Raw genomic sequence first — 12,998 nt, forward strand, 5'->3', positions numbered from 1 at the left:
CAAAATAACTAGCAAAAAGCAAAAAGTGCTAGTGTCTCTCGTTCAAATCCTTTGAATTTTTTGCCCCCAAATTCCTCCTGTGTGCAATGACTTAGCCCCCAAGTTTGTAAATGCTGTAATATAACAACATATACTTACAATATGAACAACACAACATAAAATGCTTCATATTTGTGAAAATATACATAGAGGGTTCCTGTATATTAACTTTCATTTAAAAAAAAAAACCAAATAATTCTCTCCAGTGCTTTAGGTGACAATGACGCTACACCATATACTGTACAGTATGCAAGGACAATGGTGTAGCGCATTGGCAGTGGGCAGTCTTTCCAGTCAGGGGGTATGGAAATTTCCCCTTATTTCCCATTTTCAAATACAAATGCTACAGGTATGCTTTCTTAAGCAAATGTTCATTTTCCACATTCCCAGTGAGAGCATAGTACCACGATGAGGATTTTTAGGAATGTGCAAGAGTTGGAGTTGACCTTTAAATCATGTACCCTTTTCTTTTGTCATGAACTGCAATGATGGAACACATGGATTGCATTGCACAGCAGGAGAAGTCTAAGAAAGAGGCAGGACGTTGTGGTTCCAGCAGTCCCCAAGGTAACGACTTGCACGCCCGATTTGCTTCTGGTGGTTGCCCCTGTACCCACCTCCTCCTTTACAACAGTCATTAGTAGCTCATATCCATCCAGAGTGGAGGCAAAGTGCTCAGCCTGTGTTTTCAAGTTGTGAAAAGGCTCCGACCACCCCCCATTGTCACGCCTTTTACAGTCATTGACCTGAAGAAGGAGAGTCGTGCTTTGCTTTATGATGCTAGTGGCTCAACCTCAGCAGGTGAGCTACAGTTACACAGTGTCTTTAATGCATGCTGGGCCCGTCCAAACTACAGAGTGGTCCTCATTAGAGCAACAATGGAGTAACACAAATAAACACCACTGAAGGATGCGCTGAGTAATCCTCGTCTAGCAGGCAACATGCAGACGTTTCCCAGCAAAGATGCTGACCCTCACTGGAGACATCATCCATCTCATCCATCGCAAGCTGTCCGAACCTTTACCACTGAGAGCTGCATACTGACAAATGAAAGAATTTGGTGGCCATTTTGATATTTTTCATATTGTAACAGGCTAAAAGCAACCTATGTAGGCAATACGTTATCTACAGGTGAAGCTCATTCAATTTAAATATTTCATTTCAGGAGATCAGTTCAGACTAAGAGAGCAATTCAATGCTCAGGAAGGTTTTTAGATTAGAGCGTGAAGCAGTAGCTTACAAAATTCAATTTTTTGACCATTTTTCACATTTTAGGAAGTACTACATTTGTGTTTTTTATAAAATCAAAATGATTAATAAATAAAAATATACCTTGTTGAAATACTGTATAAGTACTCTGTGTGGAGTAAATTTACAGACTATACTACTGAAATAAATGAACTTCTCCAAAGAGATTCTAATGAATTGAGATGCACTTGTATATTTAAATTGAAATAACAACCTGCATCTCAGCTTTGTGTTATAGGTGCCAAAGCCTATTATTATTAGCATTTAGTTACATTTCCATTTGGATATTTTTATGTATTTTTGGTGGGGTTTTTTCAATTATTTTTTGTTTCATTTTAGTTCTACAATGAGCCACGGACCAATAAAAAACGAGCAGCGGGCTCTAATGTTTTTTTTTAATGAATTGTGTGGGGGAAAAAAAAGCTCCCCAAAAATCTATTTTATATATTTGAAGACAAAAGGTGACAAAATTATTATTAGTGCTATTGGTATCTTTATTTCACCTTTTTCTGCCTTTTTGCCCTCTTTTGCTGTTTTTGTAATATATAAATAAATACTCATACTGTATACATATATATACCTGTATATGTATTTTTTTTAATTGAAGAGGCACCAGGTAACAACAAGTTTTCATTTTTATTTTCAGATCACATCACAACTGGGAGACAGAAATAAATTGCACACTTATGTTTTATGTTTTGTTTTTTTTTACAAAAATAATATATTCACTTGAGAATGGAATGAAATACAAAATAAATAGACAACTCAACAATAAAACACTTCCGCAGTATGGCATTGCACACTTTAGTCGTCATAGCGAGTCTATCAGCAGGTGTGGTGTTCTCATGGCGGGTCTCGAAAGGTGCACGCCGCGTGTCTGGTGGCTTCAAGCGCAACACTGTGGTAACGTGAAGGAGCAGCGGCATGGAGGACGTCACTCGGATGCCCTCACCAGCAAGAATACGAGAACAGCGGGTACTGGCTCCACTCGGCCACGTTGCCATGGTGATAGCCGTGGTGCACTGCCTGCGTGGTGTAGTCGGCGGTCAGGTGGTGAGGAGGCGGGTACTGGGCAGGACCAGAACTGCTCCACTGAGCCAGGGGCTGCTCGGCGCTGTAGTGGTTGTAGATGTGGTGGCCAATCACGCCAGGCTTGCCAGCTTGGGCCATGCTCATGTTGAGCACCCCGGGGTAGTCCTGGGGGATGCAGGGGGAGGGGGTGACCTCATGAGTGCGGGGCTTTGACGAGTCATGTTCGGGGACGGTGGCAACATCGGGGACCCTGGACTCAAAATTGCTGCGCCCTGATCCACTGGTACTGCTGCCAACACTGGAGGACGGGGAGGGGGACTTTCCATACTCATGGAACCTGAGGAGAAGACGAGGGTCAGTGTGGGGGTGACAATGAGAAGATGCTGCGTTGGTTACTTTTGTCACCTGTAAGGCTGGTAGGATGCTGGAGCAGGAACCAGCTGCTCTGTGCTGTAAAGGTCCTGAGAATCAGCAGTAGGAGGCGATCCGTTCCTCATGCCGTGCTCCCGCTCTGCAGACCAGGGGGAGTAGCGCTCCTCCTTGATCTCATCCTCCTCCTTCCTCTTTTGCAGCTCTCCTTCATCTCCCTCGTAACCCTCAAAAGAGGAGCGGCAGAATTCTGCATGGACAAAAGCTCTCAGATGAGTTCAAGCATCAAAATGTATACTCCTAATTTGTGAGAGCCAATTAAAAATGACTTCTCCATTAGACATCTGGTGGAATTTATAGTGGCAATTATAGACTAATAATAAATAAATAATAATAATAAAATGTCTCATTAATAACACATTTTTTTATTTTGAAATTGCTGAGGGACAATAAAAACAAACTGTGTACCAAATATGGCCACTGGACTGCAGTTTGGACACCCCTGTTTTAGAGCACAGGCCACTATTTTAGGAAATCCCCATCCCCAAATAACAAACAGATTTATTCTTGAAGGACAACTCAAGCATCTGAAGAGATTATCCACATACCTATCAACATAAAAAGAAGGCAAATTCTGGTCTTTTGGCCAGCACACCCACCAGCTGGGTGCAGCTGGGTTATTTTGCATTTTACTGGCATGCTTTTATTTCGAAAATCTGGCTTTACCGGCTACAGGATGTGATAGGTCAATGTTGGCCAAGCGTTGCTGAGCGGACCTGAAGGACGTCCGAGAAGAGGATTTTTTGTTTCAATGAAATTAAAAATACGGAAAACTGTTAAAAGTATAGTACATAAGGTATAGTATAGTATAGTATAGTATATAAGTATATTAGGGTCGCGGGGGCATTTTGGAGCCTATCCCAGCTGACTTTGGGCGACAGGCGGGGTACACCCTGGATTTTTGTTCAGTTTTATTCCTACAATGTGCCATGTGCCAATAAAAAACAAGCTGCAGGTCACAAATGGCCCCCAGGCCAATTGTGGACACCCCTGCTTTCCAGATTTACAGTTGGACTTCTGTCTGGACTGCCCCCCCAAAAAAATCAAAATTCATTTTTTTTGTGAAAGTTAAAATATGGAAAACTATTAAACCGGGCTGCGATTGGCTGGCGACCAGCCCAGGATGTACCCCGCCTCTCGCCCAAAGTCAGCCGGGATAGGCTCCAGCATAGCCCCGCAACCCTAGTCAGGACAAGCGGCATAGAAAATGGATGGATGGATTAAAACGGGAGGGTGCTGGGAAAGAAGAGCAAAATACGAGCGTTTCCCAGGAAAAACGGGAGGGTTGACAGGGTATGATGATCTAATACCTGGTGGACTGTCCTCCTCAGAGTCTCTGGTCATTTCTGAGATCTTGGCTTGCTTCTCCAGACCACCCGGGTTCTTGCTTGCACGCCTACAGAGGATCACTGAGGTGATTAAAACCACGCTCAACATCTTCATTCTTTCATTCTCTACCTTTTCTTCGTTGTGCCTTCATCACGGAAACCTTTGGCGAACGGGTTGTGATCGATCTTCAGTTTGGTGATCTGTGGGTGAACACAAGTCAGTTGCGACATCAGTCCGATGTGTGTATATTTGCTGGACACAGATACGGACCTTTGTGTTCTGGTAGGCGGTGACGGCTGTGAAGGATGTCTCCGGGAAGGTGAAGGTCTGGAAAACGCCCCAGCGGACGCTGAACAGGTCATCGGCCTGAACAATGTGGAAGCGAGGGTGGTAGCGATGCATTGAGTGCAAAATAATCTGCAGATGGAACAAGATGAGGTTAAATCGTGTATTTTATCACCAAATTTGGCTCAAGCCAATCGAATTTTTCTGGCTTACATGGCCGTGCTGGTCGAGCGTATTGTTGGTGAGCTTGAGCTTGAGGAACGAGATGGACTGCTTCATCCAGTGGCTCCCCGGAGCAGGAGAGTCAGGATGCAGGTAAGTCCTGCAGGGAGGCTGAGGCTCCGCTTTTCCCGCCACCTCCCATTTCTCTTTATTCCACTGTAGGAAGGAGACAGAACGTCATTAAAGGCTAATCTGTCATACAGAGGGAGAAGTTGATCCTCCCACAGTGCGAGGAGGACGATAGAGGCGAGAGTGATGGCCGGCTGGACCACCCACTGAGATGGGGGGTAGTACAGTGGTCTCCCAGCAGGGGATAGAAAAACAGGAAGAGATAGCAGCCTTTGATGTTCAATATTAGCAGAGGAGGAGGTGACAAACTTGTCTGGGGGGCAACACAAATAACGACCTTTACTAACCTTATATCTAAAGCCGTCCTCTGGAACCATGTCCACCAGTAAAATGTACTTGGCACATGGGATTAGACCAGAGAGATTCACTTTGCAGTGCGGAAACATCCTCCTGGAAAAACAGCCAGCAAGTCAGCATGCAAGAATTTTTTTTTCCTTTTTTCTTTTTTCTCACCTGCCAGGTTTGGTGATGATCATCTCTGTTCCGATTTCGTGAAAAGTCCTCCACAGGTTGGGGTCCTCCAAAGTCATGCGGATGTTACCCTGGAGGTAAGCATCACCACCAGGAGCCATGGTGGAGGACGGAGGGCCACTGAAGTTGGTCTTTAAGTCTAAAGATGCATCCGACTAAGTTCAAGTGTCTTAGAAATGAAACGGATCATAATAACACTCACCTCTGATGGACTGCATGCTTAAGATTCAAAAGCATATAAAAATCCAATAAGGAATCCAGGTGGTGATATCCAGTCTTCTTCTTGTGTAAAGAATCCAAGTGAACGTCCTTCAGTCCCTGGCTTTGGGACGACCATGACTTTTAAGGGGGCTCCTGCAGTGGGTGGGGTCAAGACGGCCATTCCCAGGCTTTGAAGCGGCACATTGATGAGTGAGGGCCCCGCTGTGATTGGAGGGTGTCAGAAATCAAAGAAACTTAACAGAGCCTTGATACCGTCCCCACAGGAAGAGGGGCCGAGGAAATGCATCTTTATTAACTGCTAAGAGACTTTTAAACAAATATGCACGTCTGAGGCTGTGTAAAGATCGTTCACACACTCACGTGCACACGACCGCGCACAAAAATGGCCATTTAGTGTGTTTGTGCAACGTTTCTAAATGCACAGTTCACTTTATCTTGCAAAAGAGGGTACAAATGATCTACTGACGAGGACGGGTGTGTGTCCAAAGTGCACCCCACAGCTCATTTTTTATTGGCCCACAATCAAAGGATATTAATATTTTTATATAGTTGTATATTAAATAAATATATTTAGATTTCATGGTTATCTTTTTAAATACAAATATATGATATATATGTAAATAAAATATATAATATACTTATTATTATATTATATTGTATTATATTATATTACATTACATTACATTACATAAAATAACATAACATAACATAACATTACTTTACATTCTATTACATAAAATTACATTATATTATATTATATTATATTATATTATATTATATTATATTATATTATATTATATTATATTGGCTCACTATCAAAGGATGTGGAGGACCACTTTAATAGTAATATAATTTTAATATAGTTTTGCTACTGAAAAAATATATTTTTATTTTTTAAATGTTTATATCACATATATTTAAATATATATTTTTAATGTTTAATGATTATTATTAGCATCAACTTGTCCGCTTTTTCTTTTTAAAGTGTGCCCTTTTGTTCTATTTTTCCCGTTTTAGCTGGGTTTTTCCGGTTCACTTTTATTTCTACAACGTGCCACGAGCCGCAAGTGGCCCGCAGGCTACACTTTGGACCCCACTGTTCGGAGCACAAAACTAAAAATAAGACCAATTACACACAATGTGCATTGTTACCCGTAATACAAAGCTAAGTTATATATACATTTATTTAACTACATAGCATACTTGAACATACATTGCGTTGGACTTAGCATGGAATTAAGTAAAAAAAAAACCCAAGCTGCAGTATACCAAATAAAATGGCCCAATCTACACATTATTTAGATCTGGGTGTCCAAACTCTTTCCAAAGAGGGTCCCATACAGATAATTGAAGGATGCAGGGATGCACTATGATACATTTTACATATTAAAGAGCTACCTCATCTGAGCTTTGTGTTATAAGTGACAAAGCAAATTAGTGTAACGTCTAACAATATATCTCGTTAATAGTGAATTTTATTGTCAGAATATGCCAATAAAAAAATAAGATGTCTGCCTAAAAGTGCCCCTGGGTCTCACTATGGACACCCCTGATTGAAATGACTCCATTCCAAAACAAAGAAGAACTGCTTTGAAACACATGATCACCTTTCCATATGAGAAATAACACACTGGGAGGGAAAGTGTGTATAAATCCATAATGGTGTGATGATACCATGCACTTTTCCACAGGTACGTTTTACCTGAGGGCGTCCTCTGACGCCACCAGTGGGTGTGTGCTTGTGTATTGGGCTGTCTAGACAGACCCACGCTCTGACAGATAATCTCATTAGGCTAGTTTCCCTGCAAGGAGCTACTTTCTGCATGTGGAGAAAGCCTGTGTGTAGGCTGGCAATTAACGGCCAGTTAGCACCACAAGCCCAAGTCAGCCCTGAATGGACCAGGAGGGACGGACAATGAACAACCATGGGTGTCATACATGCATGGGTCCCGTCTCCACTTGTGCCATAGCATGTTAAAAGAGGCCAAACAAAGAAAGGCTACAGATATTAGCATAGTGTCTTCCTATTGACTAAATTTGAATTGAAGTCAAGCTTTTTTTTTGCACTTCCTCTTCCCGTGCTGCATACAGAGCCTTCCGTCACACCTTTGCACAACTGTATGGAGAACACCCACTTGAAATGCAACGGGTACGCTTTAGAGGACAGTCTGTGCGCTTTAGGGTGCATAAAGATCCCCTGTGAAAATATTGGCGGCCTGGTTTCACACTCCTGCAGCGGGTCGATGGGGAATGAAAGGGAAAGCGACACTCAGCGTGGAATGATGCACTTAAAGATGCAGAGATGATTTTACAACATTGGCCTTGAAGACGTGTGATGTGTTTTTCCCCTCCTTATGTTGTCAAGGAGTTATTCATCACAGGTTGAGTGTGCTTCTCCTCACTTAGCATTTAGCACTTTAGCACAAGGCTGCATGGGTGTCCCCTTGCACCAACTCACCCTCAGAGGTCATAGGTTTATCTTAGTGTTTGGAAACTTGTCTCTTAATTCACCAATGTGCCTCTTTACACTGCTTAAGAGCTAATAATCTTCATTTAGTAACTATCTCTCACACCCACCCAACGGCCCATAGTCATCACATTGGATCATACCTGGCAACCCTCCCAGTGTCCCAGGGAAACTCCCGTATTTTGCCATTGTTTCCCTTTAAATAGTTTCACGCGAATTTCCTGTGTTTTAATTTACATAAAAAAAAAATGAGGGAAACGTTCCCTTATTTTAATTACCCAAAGCTTAGAGGAAGTACAAGCCAGACTACCTGTTAACATTAACATTTAAAAAAGGCATTTTTTGTACCTTATTTATAGGAAATTTGCATAATTAATTAAAAATCCCTGTACTTTATTGTTTAGTATGTTTTATTATGCGTCTTTGTTGTTTTATCTCGTACTTCCCTAATTTACTTCCCATAATTCTATACACATACAGTCCCTCCTTAATTGCAGTTCATTTGTTCCAGACCCGACCGCGATAATTGAATTTCCGGAGTCAATATTAATAACGTGAGAGTCAATATTAATAAACTTCATAATTAGAGCATAGAAAACCTGTTTATGATTTTGTAAATATGATTTTTGCCATTATTGGAGCCGTGTAGACATGAAATAAAACCCCTATAGTCACTTTTACACTCATATTACCCAATATATTAGATATAATCAGAGAAAATAAACCATTTGAGACATAAAGAAGACTTGTGCTTGTGTGTTTTTCAATAAATGACTTCTGAGCGTGTGGACAGGAAGTGACGTGGGGGATTCAGAGTTGAGTTTTAGCTAGAGTGCAGCTCATATTATTATGATGATGATGATTATTTTATGTATATTATGTTATTATTATGTTTTACTTGTTGTGAGAGAAATAATTATAAAAATAATAGAAGCCTGTCGTTGGCAACCAAGTCTGGTGCGTGTTACTAGTGACACCTAGTGGCCAGTGTAGTCTACAGTTCCTGAACATCTTGTATTGCCGGAAACTCTATTTGTATTCTAGTTCATACAGAACATTTTTATGCTTGAAAATGCTTAATTTAGGCCAAGACTACATAACATTTGCTTAAATATGCATTCTTTTGACCAATAATAGGCCACAGTCAACCAATCGTTTCCTAATTAATTTTTGAAAAACCACGAAAGAGTGAGGGAGTGATGTTTGAACCGCAATATAGCGAGCGACGACTTTACTGGGAAGCACTGGTGCTGCATAAATAGAATGTGCTGGCTTACTTTAATATCTTAAATGCAGCAAATTCATGAAAATAAATTACTTATTCCATTACATACAAGTGTACATAATTCATTTTGAATGGAAACTATATGAGTTACAAAAACAGAGAAAATAAAGTCCATTATTATTATTATTTACATAGTTACTCATGAACAATTACATGTTTTCATGAGTTTGTAGTTATACTGCAAATCGATGAGCAAAACTGAAAGATGAAATGACTTTCAAAAAACTATTCTTTTCTTACTATGTTTGACCAAATTGAAGTAATGTGTACAGTACTCAAATCTGAGATGAATGACGTCAAATAAGCATCAATAATCTGCCAACAGAATGGGTACATTCGCCAAAATACCATTTTATTTGTTTCGAGTATTTTGGCAAGTCAAACTTTGTGTTCTGTTAGCGGACTATTTTTGATTATTGTAAGTAAATAGATATATTTCAGATTTGAGTACATATTACTCAAGATAAGCAAACTGGCCTCACATAGACAGAAAAATATCTTGTTAGTCATAATGTAGTATTTTTGGACTTTTGATTTCAGATATTTAATCTGGAAATGACATGAAAAATGTGGGCTTTTTCAACAGTGGCACATGCATCCTATGCATTTGACCTGTATTATCACATCTTTATATATTATTAGCGATTTATGGTGAATGAGATGAAAAAACGTTGGCTAACAATTCACACCTGCTTTGGTCTTATACTATTATACTTATCTTAGACCTGAAATACTACGCTAAATGATAAAGAATTGGTGGAACAGCTTTACAGTTGTCTTACTTAAGTACTTGCTTACTTACAATGCATTCATATCGCATGTGACTTACTTTCTTAACAGTAGAATGACTTATGTTGATGAGTGTGCGTTTCCAGTATATATGGATATATGGAGGAGCCAACAGGAGGTGCTCAGTGTCTCACAAGTGACTGGGTCAGCTCCGGTTTGGACTGGAGAGGCCCCTGCAAAGGAGGGTCACGTGATGTTGTGAACCCAAGTGGTGACAGTTAGTCTTGTTGCTACCTGCTGCTTGCAGTCAGTCGGATACAGAAGGCGACCTCAACGCGTCTGCCCAGCAGCCACCTTGGCCACTGATGTTCCTTCCAGCTCCCAGGTGTCAGTCTTTGGCCATTTGCTTTGACTGCACGGATCCCCCTGTTCTGTGCTGTTAACAGCTGCCAATATACAGCCAGGCCCGAGGATCAGACGGCTTTCTAGAGGCCCAATAAAGAGCCCCCGGAGTGGACTGACGAGAAATCTCACACCTTTCGCTCACATTAGCCATGCAGCATGCCCTTTTGATGCTGAAATGGCCACTTTGAGGAGTGTGTGGAATTAGGAGCCTCATGCCTTGATGCCACATGATGATGGAGAAGAGCTCCACCATGAAGCGTACTTTGCAAACAACAGGAAGTCATTACCATGAGTCAGTACTCATTTCCTGCATGGCTCGAAATGCTCCTCATGCAAAAAAAGCTCAATCCTATAAAAGTGTGTTGTTGTCCTGTGAGCTCTCAAAGACATCATTCTCACATTTGGTCCCTCCCCCCCGCCCCCACATAAGAAAACAAACTTCGCATCTCACTCCAGCAGAGGGGCAAATGACAACTTCACGGCACTTCATAAAAAACTCCTGGAAGATGCTAATGAAGACTAATGACTTCCCTCGTGTCGCAGACTTCACACCCCAGTGTACAAGTCCTTTGAGCACCAAAGTGGTCCGAGGGGTGGTCTGCTGGCTGCCCTTCCACTCAATACTTATTGTTTTCTTCTACAGACATAAGCGACTCCTTCACTGATGCTGTCAGGGCAGTGAAGACTTTAACACATCCCAGCATATCATAGCAGTCCATCTCTGACTGTGTTTCAGTTTATTTGTAATGTTAATCAGGATCATTTGTGTTTGAAAATAAGGATTTTTTTTTCAGAAAATGAAGGAAAATAAGCAAAAATAAGGGAAATGTAGAAAAACCATAATTTTCCTTTCTACTTATTTTCCAAAAAATGTCCCTTATTTTCAAATGCAAATGCTGATACGTATGACCTTCACCTTGTCAACTTTTATTGATGAATAAGTCATAAAGTTGACAGCGCTGGGCACAAGTTGCATGTCGGATCTCTTCCGTCAAGCGGCCAGCACTGGGCTCACACTCCGCAAAGTGAGCCCCGACCGCTGTGCATGCCGCCTTTTATAGAGAGCGTCGGCGTCTTCTTGCGCTTATCTTGAGCAGTTCAATGGATACCCAGTGATCCTGACCTGCGTGGACCAGTTTGGGCCAGCACAGGGCTTATTCCCTCTCTAGGGAGAATTCCATCAAGTTAGAGGGCCCTAGCTGTCACAGGTTTGATACAGCGTAAGGTTTGAGAGAGATAAGCAAAGTGAGTGAGTGTTGACCTTGGATGTGTAGCTAATCCTACGAGGTCAGTTTCCCCTTTATTTAACTCCATAGAGGGTTCCAAGATCTCTTTTGCAGAAAGAACTTACTGGTGCTGGAACTTTTCCTGTACAGGAAATCCCCTACCTGGTACTACTGACAACATGTTGATGTTTTTCTCTGTTGTGATGGCAAGCTTATGTTCTATCAGTATTATCGTTCAATATGAGTATTAAGTAGGGGTGAGCCTGATGACTCGTCTACAACGAGTATCTGTAATGCATTTTTGTCTAGTACGAGCCTGAAACGAGTACATTGTCCGTAATCACGATGAAGGAAAATCTTCACTATGTATTCACCCTTCACGCTCTGTGATTGGCGAGCTTCACACCGCGACCGCCCCCTCCCTAGACATAAACACAAATCAATAGCATCATAACATCTCAGCTATGAGTAGTACACTAAACACATTGAAATAGCATGCTAACAATATAATGAATTGGTGGCAATGCTGACGAGGCTAACTTTGCCCAGCCGTTAGTGAACGTGACCAGCTCGGCGGCTGGATGCTTAAGGCACACAAGACATACAATATCACGGTGCAAACAGCGTCTAGCATTGAACGAATTACAAATACACAGGTTACTCACAATTATAGACGCACACTGTAAGTTGAACATCAAAACAAGGTCCATGTTGGCAACAACTCTCAGAGCTCCACAGCTGCCCCTGGTGCATTCACACCCGTCTTGCGTCGTAATTGATAGCTATGTTTAATCATATGCTAACTTAAAGGAACGAAAGAAAATGGGCACTACTAAAACAGTCTTGTATACATTTTTTAAGTTTTTATATATTGTAATTTCCAGTTTACATGTAAGTGTGATTTAAAGAAGAATAGCAACCAAAAAACTTCGATGCAGCTCGCAGGTAAGTGGTACTATTTGAGCTATCTTTAGAACAGGCTGTCGGGCCACTCATGTGGTCCTTAGGGGCCACCAGGTACACGTGGGCACTTTGTTGTTGACCCGATTTAGACCAAAAATACACGCATGATAAGGACGTGATTGTGATGTTCGGGGTGTCCCTGAATGCATCTCGCGGTCTGTCTAGTGACAACGAGTAAGTGTCGTTGCAATGAAGAATGGACTACTATAGAGACGTTAATTTAGTTTGTTTAGAGTTGGAAGTACATATATGGTGTTTGAACTGCGCTGCACATATTGTGATTTAAAGGTGAGCAAAGGTAGCGTATTCCCTTAGCTGAAAATCTGTATCTCTTATATAGAATTTCATCAGGCAATACTAGTGGATCAGTGTGATCTCAAGTATCAATTAGCCACTCCTGTCATAGTGCTGCTCAAAATATCCTTGCTCCCACGTCCACCGAGTTCTCAGTAAATGGTTATACCATCTCCAAATGAGTTAACAGTGAAACAGCGTCACTTTCATAGCAGATTTTAAG

The 12,998-nt window shown here is 41.4% G+C and overlaps 1 protein-coding gene across 2 annotated transcripts; it reads right to left on the bottom strand.

The window, feature by feature from the left end:
- Positions 1–1,970: 1,970 nt before the first annotated feature.
- On the bottom strand, positions 1,971–12,282 carry tbx16 (T-box transcription factor 16). Of its 2 annotated transcripts, XM_054773575.1 has the most exons (11): positions 10,182–10,672; positions 9,988–10,120; positions 5,387–5,607; positions 5,167–5,323; positions 5,001–5,103; positions 4,576–4,740; positions 4,348–4,494; positions 4,207–4,277; positions 4,059–4,144; positions 2,725–2,938; positions 1,971–2,656 (listed from the first exon to the last, which is right to left on the bottom strand). In XM_054773575.1, the coding sequence occupies exons 3-11, from the start codon at positions 5,400–5,402 to the stop codon at positions 2,236–2,238; spliced, it is 1,380 nt and encodes a 459-aa protein (XP_054629550.1). In that variant the 5' UTR covers positions 5,403–5,607; positions 9,988–10,120; positions 10,182–10,672; the 3' UTR covers positions 1,971–2,235. The 2 variants fall into 2 exon arrangements, with proteins under 2 accessions (XP_054629550.1, XP_054629552.1); XM_054773577.1 differs by lacking the exons at positions 9,988–10,120; positions 10,182–10,672 and adding an exon at positions 12,184–12,282.
- Positions 12,283–12,998: the final 716 nt, after the last annotated feature.

Source organism: Dunckerocampus dactyliophorus, chromosome 4, assembly GCF_027744805.1.
Source record: "Dunckerocampus dactyliophorus isolate RoL2022-P2 chromosome 4, RoL_Ddac_1.1, whole genome shotgun sequence".
Taxonomy (NCBI): Eukaryota; Metazoa; Chordata; class Actinopteri; order Syngnathiformes; family Syngnathidae; genus Dunckerocampus; species Dunckerocampus dactyliophorus.